This window comes from Arachis hypogaea, chromosome 14 (genome assembly GCF_003086295.3).
Source record: "Arachis hypogaea cultivar Tifrunner chromosome 14, arahy.Tifrunner.gnm2.J5K5, whole genome shotgun sequence".
Taxonomy (NCBI): domain Eukaryota; kingdom Viridiplantae; phylum Streptophyta; class Magnoliopsida; order Fabales; family Fabaceae; genus Arachis; species Arachis hypogaea.
Window position 1 is genome coordinate 135,176,739 of NC_092049.1, and position 18,808 is coordinate 135,195,546.

General features: G+C 27.5%; 1 protein-coding gene across 1 annotated transcript; it reads left to right on the plus strand.

The window, feature by feature from the left end:
- Positions 1 to 9,554: 9,554 nt before the first annotated feature.
- On the plus strand, positions 9,555 to 18,621 carry LOC112744389 (subtilisin-like protease Glyma18g48580). Its single transcript, XM_025793994.3, has 11 exons — positions 9,555 to 9,671; positions 9,797 to 9,906; positions 10,638 to 10,735; positions 11,031 to 11,186; positions 11,264 to 11,387; positions 14,990 to 15,536; positions 15,701 to 15,795; positions 15,890 to 16,195; positions 16,336 to 16,465; positions 16,546 to 16,759; positions 17,865 to 18,621. The coding sequence occupies exons 1-11, from the start codon at positions 9,579 to 9,581 to the stop codon at positions 18,407 to 18,409; spliced, it is 2,418 nt and encodes an 805-aa protein (XP_025649779.1). The 5' UTR covers positions 9,555 to 9,578; the 3' UTR covers positions 18,410 to 18,621.
- Positions 18,622 to 18,808: the final 187 nt, after the last annotated feature.

Consider the following 18,808-nt stretch of genomic DNA (forward strand, 5'->3'; position numbering starts at 1 on the left):
AAAGAATTGGAGAAATATTAGTTTGAAATTATAGACAATATTACTTTTGTATCTCGGAATCAAATATTTATGCTATTATTCTTATCTCGAAAGATATTTATGTTAAATTAGTTTAGTCTTTGAAAATTGTTATCGTCGCTATTTGTCTTTCTAATTTATCTTCCATGCATAAACTCGTCATCTTATTTGAAATCATATAATCTTTTTAGAATTAAATTAATGTATAAAATATTTCAAAGACTAAACTAATGATATTAATTTGTATTTTTTCAAAAACTAATATGATATCACAGATTTTAGAGAATTCACCAATTGATGTCACACATATCTTTAAAATTGGAATTTTGGTCATTTTTCAAATAAATAAAATAGCTAGATGCAATGGTTGGTTGGTACAAATTTGAGTCAAGGGAGACTTTAAACAGTACATGTAGAAAGAAATAATAATAATAATAATAATAATAATAATAATAATAATAATAATAATAATAATAAAAATAAAAATAATAAAAATAAATATAAAGAATTAATTTTTAATTAATTAATATTAGTTAATTTTTGTAAAATTATTTTTAAATTTTTATTTTTTGAAGAATATAGAACTTAATATTAAGATTTAAAATTTAGAATAAAAAATAATTAATATTTACTAAAAAAATTAACTCCATAATTAAACTCATAATACTAATTGTTCTTCTTTCCTCTAACTGTATAAAGTTAAATCCTAGTAAGCTAGATGCTAGAAACAAAATCAACTCACTCCAAATTATTGGTAACATTATATGCGAGCCATAATTAACATTTAACATTATTCACCCACATGTAACAAACGGTAGTGCTAGCAGATGACCCCATTTCAGATTTTCATTCTATCTTAATGAATAATTATTGGATATGTTAATGCTAAAGACAACAACTTTCAGAACAAAAGGAATATATAATGGGAAAGTATGAAGAGCCAATGGAATATTTGTACAATATGTATAATGGAGGTTTAAGGAGTATTAAAGATATAATTATTAGTATTATCTTTATCCATCAGCTGAAACTTTTGGGATGAGTAGTATCATGACATGTTATCTACTCTAGATCCAAAAGGTCAAGAGTTTGATTTTTAGTGAATCTCAAAATTAATTTAAACTTTTGGGAAGATATTTATTATCCTTAGTACTCGGATGGTTATTTTAGATAGTAAAAAAGATGTTTATTTTGTAATTCAATAATCTATTATACACATTGTACAAATAGTCTATTGTCTCCCTAGCGTGATCCATATATAATTGCTCACTTTATTATGATAGTAAGGTTTAATTTGTTACAATATAATGGTTGGTAGTATAGCATATCATATTATTTTGCGCATGCCTCTTTTTTCTAGAGATTCTAAATGGATGACAACATGGCCCCAACTATGCTAACAGGTGTTTTATCACTTATAATTTAATTAGAACAAGAGTTTTATGTTAAGTATTTAAAAAAGAGTAATGCTAGGGTTAACAATTTTTGTGATTAGTAGTCATCAAATAGTTATCAATAATGATTTAATGGTGTGAGATTGGTGTGAGATTTCATCCAATAACTCACCTTTTTCTGCTAGTTACATGTTGGCCAAAATTCAATAAAATTACTACCCCTAAACTTTTCTTTTAAGAAATTCCCTTTATATTGTTAAGCACAAATATGTATGTCTTGATTAGTCACCCACACAGACACATAAAACTCACGTAAAGTTACATTAGTCATATATAGGATAAGAAAAATAAAATCATATATATACCAAATTTTCTCTCAAAAGTTTAGAATAAAACTCACATAATAGATATAGGCCAGTTTGGGTAACCAACTTAATTAAACCCCTTTTGATAAAATAACTTAAACAATAAATAACTCTGTTAAAAGTAACTTATAAATAAGTTATTTTGTGTTTGGATTTTTAACTCTAAAAGTGCTTATTTTATAAAAATGTGATGAAAAGTAGAAGTATTATGAGAAAAGTCAATTTTTTTAACTTTTCTTTATAAACTCCTAAATAGCTTCTTAAAAAGTTGCAATTTGGTTTTGAAAATTGCACCCGACATTAATACTACTACTTTTTATAAGTCAAAAGTTAAAAAAAGTTACTTCTAAAATTTCCTAAACGGGCCCTATAGTGGAAACTCAAATGCAGTCGACTTTACGTAAAGTTGATATTTGAGAGTCGTTAGATAATTTAACTAATATGACTAAATTTTTATCTAACGACTCTCAAGTATTAACTTCACGTAAAGTCGACTTCACTTGAGTTTTCTCTAGTAGATATACTCAAAGTCGTTACAGAGTTAATTTAACGAAATCCAATACTGCTAATTATGTTTTAGTTTCTTTTCAATATATATATATATTCAGTGAATAGACTTGTTCTCTCTGCAATTCTGCATCACGTGAAACCCAATTCTATCTCTTGACTTCTTGCTCGAAGATATCAAACATAAAATAGAATACATATATAAGGCATGCATGGTTCGTTGGATTACATGTCTCTCTATTTTCGTATTACGCTATTACTGTTTGTGCGTATGGTATGTCTTTATTCTCTGGTGCCTTTGATTGGTCTGATTTGGAGTTTTAACTTGGTGTCTCAGTCTTAGACTTATAGTACGTGAGAGATTTATATAAATAGAAATGTTAGGGAGACAAAATACAGTGAGAATTTGTCTTATTTATTATTTATTAATTGTCGCAATAATTAATAAATGTTAAATAAGGTAACTTATGACTGTTTTTGGCTAATTTTTTTGGAGGCTACTCAGATAAAGACGCCTAAAACGTCTTTTTTTAAAGATGTTTTCATGTTATATTTTAATTGATTTCTGTATAATTTATTCGATGTTCCTCATCACATATTATTAAATTCCTCAAAAGATTTTCTTTCCAAAAATAATAAAAAACATTTAATTTGGACTAAAACAAAAAAGGTAATAAATTAACTATTAGATTTTTTTTAAAAGATTATTTGTATAAAAAAATATATCACATTTCATCAATATATATATATATATATATATATATATACAAGCTCAAACCTCTTAAAATTTGTATAAATAAAAAAATAATTAATTTATATTCGTACAATATATAAAATAATTATTATATTATTATATTATAGATTAAGATCCACTAATTTAAATTTTTTTTTATTTTTAATATAAGCATTAGAAATAAATAAAATTTTTATAACTAAATGTAGTGTAACAAAATATATATAATATTAATTAGTTCTTAAAAAATTCTAAAAAAATAGTTTCTTTCATTTTAGTAAAATAACTATTTATTAAAGTAGACAAATTAATTATTTTCTTCTCATATACAATTTTTTTAAGATATAAAAGTAATTAATTAGGACATTAGTTAAGATAATTAAAGTCACTATTTCATTAAATTTTTAATTTAAAGAAAAATCCTAGTTAATTTTGGTATAGAAATTTCGAATTTGAAAACATTGATAAAAATTATGTTGAAATTTGATTTATTTGATTCTCATTTAAATTAATCACTACATAAGTTAAAGTTATGTTTTAAAGTTATATTCGAGCTTTAATTTGATTTATAAAGTTTCAATTTACTTAGTTTGATTTTTAATTTAGGTATCCATGACTCATATTAGGGTTTTAAGTGTTTAGTTAAAAAAAAAATAAGGTAAAAAAATTTCAATTGTTAAAATATAAAATTACTACTTCACTGGTTTATTGGTTCAACCGATAAATTACTGGTTAAACCGATAAAACCGGTCTCACGTAAATATAAAATATAAAATAGTTAAAAAATTAAAATTAAAATTTGAAATACATATTTTTACTAACATTTTATGAAGAATCAAGTCTCAACTTCTAAAAATAATTAATATAAAAAAACCATAAAATTTTAATACTACAATAGTATCTTATTTTGACACAATAAAAAAATAATTAATTCACAAAGCCTATCATCTAACTATAATATCAGTAGATTTTAACACTAACATCAAAACAAATAACCTTAATCACAATACTAGCAATAAAATATATCAAGTAAAGTAATAATTTTTTAGTAAAATGTATATTTATATTAATAATGGTATATAATTAAAATATAATTAATTTTAAAAATAGAAAAAATTAAAATTAAATTAAATTAGATATTTATGTATACTATATAATTAATATTTGTCAAATATAATACTTAGAAGTGTAATGGCTAAGTGGCAAGTAAAAGTTTTTTTTGCTCCAAGATTCTTGGTTTGAGACCTTGTGGAGACATTTTAAAAAAATTTTCAAGCGGTTTTTACAACTATGGATTGAAATATGAACATAATTTCAGAGACCAATAAGTATTATCTCTTTGTTGACAATTAAGTTGTTTTAATGGTAATTAAGATCTAATAATGGTTTATAATAAAAGAAGCATTCTTTTGCAACAATGAACCTATAGTAGTAGTTAGGGGTGTTCATAGATTAGATCACATCCATATAAATCCACAGTATTTATCCGTACCTGATCTGTAATTTGAGGATATGATCTGATATCGGATCTACACTCTAATCAGATAGAAGTAAATATGTTTAAAAAAGGAAACAAAAAAAATTATTGACTTTTTTTATAAAAATAAAATTTTTTAATATTTTTTATTTTATGAATATATTTGATATCTGATCCAAACATAAAAAGTGCGAATATCGAATTTGATCTAATGAGTTTAGTGCGGATTGGATCGAAATTTCTGCCATATCCCATCTGTAAACACCCCTAGCAATAATAACTAAAAAATTATAATGATTATATTTTTAACTAAGAGGAAGTGTAAAAAAAAAGTACTAAATACAAGAACATTTAATCAAATATTAAAAGAAATTTTTACTTTAAAATAATTGGACTTTTTTTGCTCATATATATATATATATAAAAAATGTAATAATAATAATAATAATATGATAATTGTTTTATATATCACACAAATATAAACATTCTTTTTTCTATGATCTTAAGAAAGGTTTTGTAAGTCCCTAACCTTGTTATCGATTTTTGTAGTGTTAGCCTTCATATTATCAATTTGATTCATATATAATTCGGATGATAAATTATTTGGTGACGTGCTTCCTTTTTTACTGTAATATACTTGTTTATTATTATTATTATTATTATTATTATTATTATTATTATTATTATTATTATTATTATTATTATTATTATTATTATTATTATGTACATTAAAAAATAACAGGCCAAATTATTGTCATAACATAATAGAAGTATAGAAGTTTATCATTCTTCTCTAATGGAAGAAACAAAATTCTTTTCAATAGTTTATTTAACGTTTAGTAGAGTAAAAATAAATTTTATTAGAATAAATTTTAGTACGAGTTTAATATTTTTATTCATCATAAAATATTTATAGAATTACTCGTAGATAAATTTTGAAAAAAAGAAAAAAAAACCATGATTTTTAATTTTATTTTTAAATAAACTTTATTTTTAATTTTAAAATAAATTTTATTTTTATTTTTTAATAATATTAATTTTTTACCGTATATAATTATTCAATTATTTTTTAATCATATATAAATAAATTACTCTTAATAAGGCTTTTTTGTGTTGTTCAATTATCTTTTTTAAAAAATAATTAATTATTAAAATAATTAAATTTTTCACAATAAAAATAATAAAAAAATTATGAACGAAAAAAATTAACCATCCTAATAATTTTTTGTATTTTTATTCATATTTTAATTATAAACATAAATATAATTTAATTATATTATTTATGAAATGTCACTATAGATATAGATAAAATTTAGTTATATTACTTATGTATAGTTTCATTATATTGTATTGCTTATAAAGTTAGATTATAATTATGACAATAGAATTGTTCTTGTATTTTTATATGTGTGACTAATTGGTGGTGTTAAAACATTATACTCTTAATTATAAATAAGGTTTATAATTTAAAAAATCAAAGACTCAATTAAAAAGATACGAAAAAAATGATGTTAAAATATTCTAACTCTTTAAAATAAAAATATTTGAAATTCAATTAAAAATTATTTAAAATTTAAACTCAATAAAAATTTATATTCAATGTATTTTGTATTAAATATATTTAATAACCTATTATATCGTATTGGTTGAAATTAGTTTTTATAATGTTAATTTTTTAATAACACTTTATTAAAAAAAACCATCTTTTCAGAATTTTTTAAAAACTAATTAATATTATATATATATATATATATATATATATATATATATATATATATTTTGTTACATTACATCTTGTTATAAAAAATTTATTTATTTCTAATGCTTATATTAAAAATAAAAACAAAATTTAAATTAATAAATTTTAATCTATAATATAATAATATAGTAATTATTTTATATATTATACGAATAAAAATTAACTATTTTTTTATTTATAAAAATTTTAAGAGCTTGTTTTATATATATATATATATATATATATATATATATATATATATTTTGATGAATCTGATATATTTTTTATGTAAATAATCTTTTAAAAAAATCTAATAGTAAATCTATTACCTTTTTTGTTTTAATCCAAATTAAATATTTTTTATTGTTTTTGAAAAGAAAATCTTTTGAGAAATTTAATAATATATGATGAGAAACACCGAATAAATTATACAGAAACTAATTAAAATACAACATAAAAACATCTTTAAAAAAAGACGTTTTAGGTATCTTTATCTGAGTGATCTCTAATTTTTTGGGTGTATGCTTCGTATTGCATCATTCTCTTTTTAATTGGACTAGTTTTCAGCTTTATTTAATTGTTAAAAAAATAAATTAAACTAGTTTAATTAATGAATTAGTATAAAATGATTTTGTAATATATTTAATTATAACAGGGTTTATTGATACAAATTAAATTAGTAATACATAATTAAATACTCTCCACTAGTATAAAATTATTTTTTATAAAAATATATAAATAGTAAATTTTAAAATGATTTTTTTTACAATCTCTACTTTAATTTATTGTCACAGTCCGCACAATGATAGAACTATTCTTTTGAGGAGGAAAGATAGGTATGAAATTCCATTTATGGATTAATTTACTCAAATTATTCTACTTAATTTAAAGGATGCTGTTTTAATTATAATAAAACCCGAGTCCGAGTGGAAAAGAAAAGTCAGCCACCACTTAATAAATTTTAGAAAAAGATAGGAAAACAAAGTTTTTTTTTTAAAGTTTGAGAATAAGCCTTATTCACATTTCAAAAGCGAAGATTCTGTGAAGCATTTTCCCGAGACCAATCGGAATGAGACAATAAACAAAGTAGGTGGGATTCGTGAATATTATGCAATTGTTTTTTTAGTTTAAATTAATAGAAAGTATATAAACAGTTATATTTTAATATATTTTTTATGCAAAATATTTTTTATTTTGTGTAAAAAAGTTTATAATTTTTTTTGTCTTGTATTAATTTTTTTTATTCAATAAAAATTAAATTTTAATTTTAAATTATAAAAATTCTGATATTATATTATAAAATTATCTTTTTTTTAAAAAAAACTTAAGTTAATAAGAATAAAGAGACACATTAATTCTCTCTCTGTCGCCTGTCGGTCACAAAGCATAGCTATTTGCCTAGTTCTAATTAAGTTTTCATATTTAATTACATTACATATAAATTCACTGTATGTAAAGTCAACTAAATCTAGCTGTTAGAAAAAATGAATATATATTTTAAATAAAGCTAATAAAATATATTTTGAATAATAATATTATATAATCAATAAAATTTATAATATTTGGTCAACATTTGATTACAAAATTCTAAATTTTAAATTTTAATATTATAAAAATAAAATATTAATAAAAAATATTAACCTCTTAATAATTTTTGTATATTTTTATTAGTGACTACTGATCAATATTATGCTTTAGACTTGTTTTTACACGTCAAAAATAAAGAAAAAATTTTCTACATGTCTTTTTTGCATTTTAATACGAGATTTAAGAGATTGTAATTATTTATTTTAAGTTGTCGAGTTTAAATTATATATATATATATATATATATATATATATATATATATATATATATATATATATATATATATAGTTTAATTTGAATAACAATTTAACTACCTTAAATGTTGACATAAATTTCGCAAATACTTAAAAAAATTATTGAGGAAATGTAAAAGGTAAAAATATTTTATAAGATTATTCTTAATTAATTGATTTTACTACTTATTCTTTTTTTCTAATTGTTCAATAATATTTTTTTCGATCAGTTACTTTTCTAAATTATATTATCATGATACTGGGATTGAATTCTAAAGAGTGCTTTTGCATGGAAAGGTTGTTATAATGATGGAAGGCTCTATTCTGGTGTAACATAATTACATGTATTTGGATAAAGAATGATCTTATTTGAAACTTAATATTTATGTTGCATTTTTATATTGATTAAATACATGTGTAATATAAGATATTGGAAGTTTAAGTGTTTTTTTGTATGCGACGGTATTTTTTTTAGTTGATATTAATTTGTTACAATATAAAATTAATAAATGTATATTTTAATTTGTGATTCCATATGACCCTACTCTTTTATATATTAAGATGATTGAATTCTTTGATTACTAGTAGAGTAAAGAATAGATTCAAATATTAATTGTACAAGCAAAATATATTAGAGATCTTAATTTGTGATTTCATATGACCCTAGTCTTTTATATATTAAGATGATTGGATTCTTTGATTACTAGTAGAGTAAAGAATGGATTCATTCAAATATTGATTGTACAAGCAAAATATATTAGAGATCTTGTAGAAGGAGAAACAAGATACGAAAAAAACTAATAATATATGGTTATTAAAATTGATGGTAATGTCACTTTTTAATTTTAATGTAAAATAGACAAAAAAAAATATATTGGTAATTTAATAATTAAATCGACAGCTATTTTGTCAATTTTAATAAAACAAATATCGATATAAACATCATCGATTTTAGATAATATTATCGACAATTAAGATGTCGCTTTTGTTAAACATGCAAAAATCTTAAACCTATATTATCAACACGGTAACCGTCGATTTTATTAAAAGTTTAGTGACAGTCTGACCGTCAATTTTATTAATTTTTTGAAAAATCGACACGTTTTAAAGCGACGGCTAATATCGCCGATTTTACCGTTAATTTTTAATATTATCGACGATAAAACCGTCGATTTTAACGATGTTTCTTGTAGTATCATGATATCGCTCATATTAAAAATTTGAGTTAATAGGAATAAATAACACGAATGATTATATCTCTCATACATATTATTGATATAACTGAAAAATATTTAATATTTTTTAAAGAAAAATAAAAATTAATATTAGAGAATATTTGTAATAAATAAATAATTATTTTATATTTTTTTAAGAAAAAAAATAATATTACAAACAAATAAAGTTTAGAATAATAAACAATAATTTTAAAAGCTTGTAAATTCAAATTAAATATGTTCTAAGAAGACCCTTTATATACAAACGCTAGCTTTGGCCACCAATCCATTTCCAAAGACGACTCCAAAAATATGGGAAGTTCCAAGTTTCACTACCTTCGCATTATTGTTTTATCATTTCTTCTTTTCACCTTCTTGCCAGAAGCTGTCTACGGCAGCAAAAAGGTATGACAATTTTGTTTGTTTTGCTGAATTCCCCATCATACGTGGCTCTAATTTAAACATTTTTTTGGGATTCTTATTCTGTTTTTGATAAAAGCTTTAGATTGTTATTAATCTCTGTTTTACAGTGCTACATTGTGTATTTGGGAGCACATTCTCATGGCCCAAGCCCTACCTCTCTTGACATGGAAGCCGCCACATCTTCTCACTATAATTTGCTAACTTCAGTTCTGGGAAGGCATGAAAATATGGGTTTAATTTTGATTAACTACTGTTAACATAATTTTTTACTTATTTATTATTTTGACAATTCGATCATCAAAATATAAACCACATAGACTACTACACTACTATTTTTAATAGATTTAATTATTTTATTAATCCTTATAATTATACCAAATTTATAATTATATTTTTATATAATTTTTTTAATTAAATTTTTACATTATTTTTAATTTGTAATTAAATTTTTGTTAATGTAAAAAATATTAGATTTAACAAAACAAAAATGTTGCAAATTAAAAATACTCATAATTAAGAACATAATTAAATTTTTTTATTACATAATTTTTAGAATAAATATTCTATTAATTTTAACGTTTTTTTATATAAAAATAACTTAATTATAAAATTAAAACTGATCTAATTAAAAAAATATAAACTTAATTACAAATTTACTAAAATAATATAAATTAACAGAATAATTAAATCTTTCTAATAATTAGTATCTGCATGAAAAAAGTTTTTATAAAGATTCGTTTAATATCATGTATGTAATGTACCACCACTGTCATCATATGGTACTATTAAAATTTAAAACTTCCAGGATTAGTATAATAAATTCATTAAGAAACTAATAATTACTGTACATTAACAGTGTAAAATTAGAGTTTAAATTATTTATCAAGCTATGATAACCTAAATACTATTAGTAATGGATTAATTATGCATGCTTGAATATTATAACAGCCATGAGAAAGCGGAAGAAGCAATGATATACTCATACAATAAGCATATCAATGGCTTTGCCGCACTACTTGAAGAGGAAGAAGCAGCACATATTGCAAGTGAGAAAGCACTTCCATTATTGTTAATACAAAAATTTATTTGCACACTAAAATCAATCATTATGTGTTTATATTAGACTAATTTTAGTATACACTTAATACAATGGTTGTTAGTTTGCCTGCCAATAATGGTGTTATCACTTTTCAACTCACTTTGAAGTATGTAATAATATATAATTGCCCAGTCACCGTCACTCTCAATAATTAGTCCGAACAAAATTAAAAAATAATTGAAGAGAATGTATTCTATATTTCATATAGTTGAAAATTGAAAGGTGTGTTTTGAGTGGGACAGAAAAGCCAAATGTAGTGTCTGTGTTCTTGAGCAAGGAGCACAAACTTCAAACAACAAGGTCGTGGGACTTTCTTGGACTAAGAAGAGATGCTAAGAACACTGCATGGCAAAAGGGTAGATTTGGTGAAAATACAATCATCGCCAACATTGACACAGGTAGTATATTATATTTGCTTAATTCTAAATTAATATATATGAACATATATATTAAAAGACGATTGCGCCATGTGCAGGGGTTTGGCCGGAGTCCAAAAGCTTCCGGGACAGAGGATATGGCCCCATCCCTTCAAAATGGCGCGGCGGTAAAGCCTGTCAATTGGACAGAGTCCATGGTTCCCCCAAAAATCTCTGCAACAGGTTATTATTATTATTTATTTATTTTTTCTTCTTGTATGGTTCTCCCTACCAAAGCTACCATTTTCAATATAATTTATTTGGCGTGGTCGCGGGATACTCCAATAAAAATGATTAGAATTATCTTCATATAAATTATCATGTTGAAATGTTAAACTTAAAACACATATCGTTTCAAATGGTTAACATAAGTGTTAGGTCAGTAAATTTTATAATTTGTAGTCATCAATTAGTTATTAATGATATTTTAAATAATGTGAAATTATATCTAATAATATAAAATTATTTAATTTATTTTTTATGGTTAAGTACTGGCCAAAATTTAATAAAGTGCTAATTTTTTAAACTTTTTCTTTTTTTTTATTTAAATTAATACTAACCAAGACTACACACTTTGTCACTTTTATGTTTTAAAAGAAAAAAAATTAAAAATCAATAATTTTTTTATTTTAACTTATATTTTTAAGGATTATGTCGTGTGTACACCAACATCAACTATCAAACTTAACAACTAATATAAAATACATACTAAAATATAAATACACATTGAAAATAAATTAAATTACACATATATTTATATACAAATATATTAGTGGCTAATTTTAATGTACGAATAATTTGTTAATATTTTTAATTAATAGTTCAACACCTTTAGTTCAACAAACCAATAATATATTTTTAGTCAATATTTTTAAATGAGAAAGTCTCGTAGGACAACACTACTATTTTTAAATTAGAGAAAGTTTATGGCTAGCACTTTTTTTTTTTGAAAGAGAAAATAAGCTCAATACACTCGGTGGAGCGTACAAGGACAGAAATATAGCCAAGCAACTCCCATGTCATCTCCGGCATAGCCATCAACAACATGAGTCAGTTTTCACACCACTCCCTATAGAAACAAAACGACCTAGCAACACATTTCACTACATCCGTTGTCTTCTTGTTCCGAAAAATGAAATCATTTCTATGTAACCAGATATTCCATATAACTGAGAAGAAGCCCACTAGCCATTTTTTCCACATGTCTTTTCTCAAAGGCATCGTCCTCCAACTCTCAAAGTGCTCTTTTATAGAGCTTGGGATGCTCCAAATCCGATCCACATGATTAAGCCATGCGCACCATACCTGTCAAGTAACTCACAAATAACAAATAGATGTTGAACTAATTCAACTTCCTTGTTACATATAACACAAATATTGTCACTTTGGTCAATGATGCACAATTTACTTAACCGATCCTTTGTATTAACTCGACCTACTAGCACAAACCAAGTAAACAGCTCAACTCGAGGAGTCACTAGTCATTTCCATATTCCATTTGTAAACTTGTAGTTAAGGATATTTTCTGTTAAAGTCTCTACCTGCAAAGCCTGCACAAATAAGTTAGTAGTATAAATGTCTTTCTTGTTAAATTTTCAGACCATTCTATCTTGTACGCTTGCTATCAATCTCACAGCTTGCAAAATATCAAGCAGTTGATTCAAGCTCTCAGTCTCCCATTGGTGGACTTCCCTCATCCATTGGAAATTCTATACCCACTCTATCCCATCGCAAAACCCGCAATCCCCAATAACATATCATTTATTATGTGAAATCAAGAAGAGTCTCAAAAAGGAGTCTTTCAGCTTTTCCGACCGTAGCCATGTATTCTCCCAAAATCTGGTTGATCTACCATCTCCTACTTCCATAGCAAGTCTGTCAATCATCTTTTGTCTGACATGTTATTCTTTTATTTGCAAGTGACATATATCTCTCCATAAACCCCCTTTGTTAGTAATGTTTGAGTGGACAATAACTGTTCAGGATTTAAATTATTGCACGAGCACACAACCTTCTTCTACAGTGACATATATCTCTTCTTTTTCTTAAAATTTGGCCAACACTTACTCATTAAAAATAAGAGTTAATATTCAAAATCGTCCCTGAAAGATATCTCAATCTCCATATGGGTCCCTGAAAGATAAGGTTAATCAAAATCATCCCCGAAAGATGACGGACATGACCACATTAGTCCTTCCGTCATCTCGTCTGCTGAGCTGGCTAACGTTGGGTGACGTGTTCCGTTGACTGCCTAGGTGGATGACGCCTACGTGTACGCTGGAGTTGCTGACAAGGTAAGTATGTTAAAAAAAATCAAATCAGTCCCTTAGATGATGAATCCTAATCCTAAATTCAATGATAAATAAATCGCGGTCTACAATCAAACAGCTCCAAGAAGAGAGCTTGTCTTTCACAAATGATTGGCACCATAACACTCAAAATCCAATGTCAAAGGTCATCCTCGCTTGAATCAAACCCCGTAACCGCCCCAAAGTCACCACCTTTACGCCGACCTGCTTCAGTCCCACTCGTTATTGACGCCGTTCGAATACTGGCAATCCACGCCCATTGGCGGGACTCCCTCGAGTCTCGCTTTGCAGAATCTGGGTTCTAGTTTCGGACGTTGCCCATTTCGTTCTAGACTGAATACACGACCCCGAGCTGGGTTTGAAGTTCTTCGACTGGGCTAACTCGAGACCCTTTTCTTGTTCCTTCGATGGCTTTGCTTATTCCTCTCTTCTTAAGCTCTTGGCAAGATTCAGAGTGTTCTTCGAGATTGAGCTGGTTCTGAACAGCATGAAAGTTGGGAACTTGAAGCCTACCCATGAGCCTTTGAACTCTCTGATTCGAGTCTACGGAGATTCTGGGATAGTTGATGCTGCCCTACGGTTATTCTATACAGTGCGGGAAGTGCATGGTTGTTTCTCTAGTGTTGTCGCTTCTAATTCGTTGCTGAATTGTTTGGTCAAAAGGGGGAAGGTTGAGGTTGCAAGGAAGCTGTATGATGAAATGCTTGTGACAGATGGTGGTGAGTGCTAAACAATGACTGTCCCCACAAGCAATTTGCTTTACCTATTGAGACCATGTAATGCTGTAATTGGATGAGGAATCAGCAAATCGCTGTGATCGCCATGACCCAACCTTCCAAAGTCACTCCTGCACATAAACCGGGGCTCAATTTGTGAGAAAAAAGACACAGGGAAAGAATTGGTTAGAGTTAAAGATGAGGAATAAATGCTTGTGACAGATGGTGGCACTGGTAAAGTTGTGGATAACTATAGCACCGGGATAGTGGTTATTGGTTATTGGTTAAGGATCTACGCGACTTTGGGAAGGTTGAGGAAGATAGAAGGTTGATTGTATCAAGACCTGGACACTAAACGACGTCGTATCAAGATCTGGAGGCTATTGAATCAAAATGGCGTCGTTTTGTTACTGAGCCACGTGGGTACTTAATGGAATACGTCACCTAACGTTAGCTAGCTCAACGGACGAGATGACGGAAGGACTAACGTGGTCATGTCCGTCATCTTTCAAGGACGATTTTGATTAACTTTATCTTTCGGGGACTCATATGGAGATTGAGGTATCTTTCAGGGACGATTTTGACTATTAACTCTTAAAAATAAAATAAGTAATAGTTAATTAATGACTACAAATCACAAAACTTGTTGAACCCTAACACTCCTCTTTAGATTATACTTAACCTATAGCATTACCTTGTATGAATCTTTGAAAATTTTCCTCTAACATGAGATTAAGGTGAGCTGATAATGGATTTTCAGGAAGCTTATTGGAGCAAGATTTTTCAGCGATGTGTTTGAGGCAGCAAATGGGAAGGTGAATCCAAATGAGCGTACAGCGCGTGACTTACAGGGGCATGGGACCCACACTCTATCAACCGCCGGGGGAGATTTCGTCCCAGGAGCACATGTGTTTGCAGTTGGTAACGGCACCGCAAAGGGTGGGTCTCCAAAGGCCAGGGTTGTAGCGTACAAAGTGTGTTGGTCCAGAACAGACGAAAACAGTTGCAACGAGGGCGATATCATGAGCGCAATCGACCAAGCCATCAACGACGGCGTTGATATCATCAATCTCTCTGTCGGTGGCCGACGGGGTGTAACCGCTGAAGATATATTAACCGACGGGGTCAGCTTAGGGGCTTTCCATGCCATGTCTAACAACATTCTGTGCGTCGCATCGGCTGGAAATGATGGACCTTATCCCGGCACTGTTGTCAATGGGGCTCCTTGGATATTCACTATTGGTGCTAGCACCATTGACAGGGACTTCACCAGTACCATTACTTTTAGTGACGGTCGCAAAATCCTAGTATGCATCATCATCATCATCATCATCTACCTTAATACTCTGCTTTTACTCTCTATTATAAGATTTCATATACTCATAATTCCTTACTTTATTGTTTATTATTATATATGTCATTTGATTATAGATTTTATATCAAATTTTAAAAGTACTTATTCAATTTTAAGGGAGGCAGTCTTTCAGTAACATTGCGACCTGACGAAGCCTTCGATTTTATCCTTGCTACTGATGGTAAACTTGCCAATGCAACAATCAAAGATGCGTAAGTACTCTTACTGTTACTCATAAATTTGGCATAAAGTAAACGCCTGTTTTTTAACCATTTTTTCCTTTATTGCTGCTGCTGTTTTTGTCAGTCAATTTTGTAAGCCAGGAACACTTGACCCGGCAAAAGTTAAAGGCAAAGTTGTGAATTGCATCAGAAAAGATAATATAAAATCAGTTGTTGAGGGTTTGGAAGCCAAATCCGCGGGTGCATTGGCAATGTCGTTGCAAAATCAAAAGCAACAAGGGAAAACACTTACCGATGAGGCTCACATGGTTCCTAGTGTGAGTTATCACGGGCAACCAGCTCAAAAAAAAAATCTTGGCAGTCAACCTCCAAAATCTCTCCATCCTCCTCCTAAAGTGCAAAATACTTATTATGACGTCATAACTGCCACGTAACTACAAATCCTTCTCTTACGTCGTTTACTTTACAAGAAACTAATAGTGTCAAAACAATGCAATGAACATTTTCAATATGGAACTCTCAGTAAAACAACCTATAAGTGCAATGCACTAAAGATAGTTGCCATTGCAGCGCTCCACCGAGCCCGTCTCTTACAGTAAAGCTCTCCCCAGCAAAAACAGTGATTGGAAGGAAGCCAGCTCCAGTGATGGCTTCCTACTCATCAAGAGGACCCAATAAGATTCAGCCATCCATACTCAAGGTATGTATGTATGTACGTATATACAAAATATGATCTTTAATTACATGTGACTGGTTTTGTTTTTTGTTTTTTTGTTTCAGCCTGATATAATTGCACCTGGAGTGAACATACTTGCTGCCTATTCACTAGGCACAAGCCCCACTACCCTCCTACAAGATCCTCGCCGCTTTGAATTCAATGTGCTTCAAGGAACTTCTATGTCTTCTCCTCATGTTTCTGGTATTGCTGGACTTCTCAAAACTCTGCATCCTACTTGGAGCCCCGCAGCTATTAAATCAGCAATTATGACTACTGGTAATATATACGTATACAATTACTAATATTCTCATGTGGGTTTGCTACCGTTACACTGATTTTTTGTTACATGGATATTAAAATTTATAATTAATAGATCATTGATATATAAAAACGGTTTTTATCGATTTTTTTACCAATTTTTTATTATATTTTTGCATGAAACACATTGGCAAAATGACAATTTTTTTTTATTAGAGGGAGTCACTTAAATAAAGACATTTAAAATATTTTTTTAAAAATATTTTTAAATAATTAAAATTTAATATATATAATTTATTAAATTATGTTATTTTTATTAAAATTAGATCAAATAAATTGATTTGGTCAAAAAATTGATAAATTATATCTTGAATTGATCTAAATTAATACTTTTTTTATAAAAAATAATTACAATATCTTTATTATAAAAAATGACTAAAATATTCTTATTTTATATAAATATATATTGAGAATCCTAAATTTTAACCCTTTTCTTTTTCCTGTGCCGTTAGGGTTAGAATTTAAGGTTTTTAAAATTAAAAAATATATAATAAAAATATTTTAGTCATTTTTTATAAAAAGGTTATTGTAGTCATTTTTTATAAAAAAAATATTAATTTAGATCGATTTAAGGTTTGGTTTACCGATTTTTCGGCCAAATTAATTTGTCTCATCTAATTTTGACAAAAATAATATAATTTAATCGATTATATGTATTAAATTTTAATTAATAAAAAAATATCTTTAAAAAAAGACGTTTTAAATATCTTTATTGGAGTGGTCTCCTTTATTAAATTAGTCGATTCGGTCTGATTTTTAAAACAATGATTTGGATACTATATATTTTATTAATTAAATAACTATCCCTTCAAATTTGATAATACTCTTCAAAAGTTATATTGTTAAGTATTAGTGGGTTTATTTATTTATTTATTTTTATTTTTGAGTCTTTATGTATATTTATTGTTTTAAGTGTTCCAATTATAAGGTTGAGCCTTCATTCAATTATACATTAAAATGTTGAGCCCTCAATTTAAAGTTATGCCTTACTTATGCATGGGAATTTTTTTCCCCATAAGATATGTTTATAACCTATTCATTGTATGTGCTTGGTTGCTTGCAGCAACCACAAGGGACAACACAAACAGGCCAATCCAAGATGCATTTGATGACAAGTTGGCTGGTCCTTTTGATTATGGGTCAGGACATGTTCAACCAGATCTTGCAATAGAGCCAGGATTGGTTTATGATATAGGATTGAAAGACTACCTCACCTTCTTGTGTGCCTCCGGATACAATCAACAACTCATCTCAGCACTTAATTACAATAGCACTTTCGTTTGTAGGGGAAGTCATAGCGTAAATGACTTGAACTACCCTTCTATTACATTGCCAAATCTTGGGTTGGATCCGGTAACAGTTAAGCGCACACTCACAAATGTAGGCCCTCCTGGCACATACAATGCAACAGCCAAAGTGGATGGATCCGAAGTTACTGTTGTGCCCAATTCCTTGACCTTCACGAAGATGTATGAAAAGAAAACATTTAAGGTTATTGTGCAGACATCAAGTGTGATACAGCGTTACAAATATCAATTTGGTGCATTGGTATGGTCGGATGGAAAGCACATAGTTAGGAGTCCTATTACCGTCCGGCGCCGCAACTAAAATGTTTGTGTTATGGCTAGCTGGTTGTACTGGTTAGCATGCAGATGAATATATGTAACAATAATGGGGCTTTATATGTCAATGTTACCACGGTGTTGTGTGCTTTGTAATAATTCATGCTTCTTGCGTGAGAGTGAGTGATAGTAAAAAAATTTCAATCTCCAAATTGTGCTTAATTCTAATTAAAATTTCTTTAAGGTATTCAAAAAATGGTTTTCAGTATTGGACACTGATGTATTCTCATCCTTCTAAGGGTAGTGAACATTACATTTTAAGATACGAAGATTTTACCTTTTTTCCTGGAGGTTAAATCACTTCACACCTATTAATCTATTATCTAATGATTTTTGGTGGTTACCAACTTGAAAAAAATGTCTATAAAATAGAGAAAATGTGATG

Excerpts from the sequence above, each read along its gene's own strand:
- LOC112744389 (XM_025793994.3), top strand. The coding sequence starts at position 9,579 with ATGGGAAGTTCCAAGTTTCACTACCTTCGCATTATTGTTTTATCATTT. Across the intron at positions 9,672-9,796 it reads CTGTCTACGGCAGCAAAAAG|TGCTACATTGTGTATTTGGG; the intron begins GTATGACAATTT and ends TCTGTTTTACAG. Across the intron at positions 11,388-14,989 it reads CCCAAAAATCTCTGCAACAG|GAAGCTTATTGGAGCAAGAT; the intron begins GTTATTATTATT and ends ATGGATTTTCAG.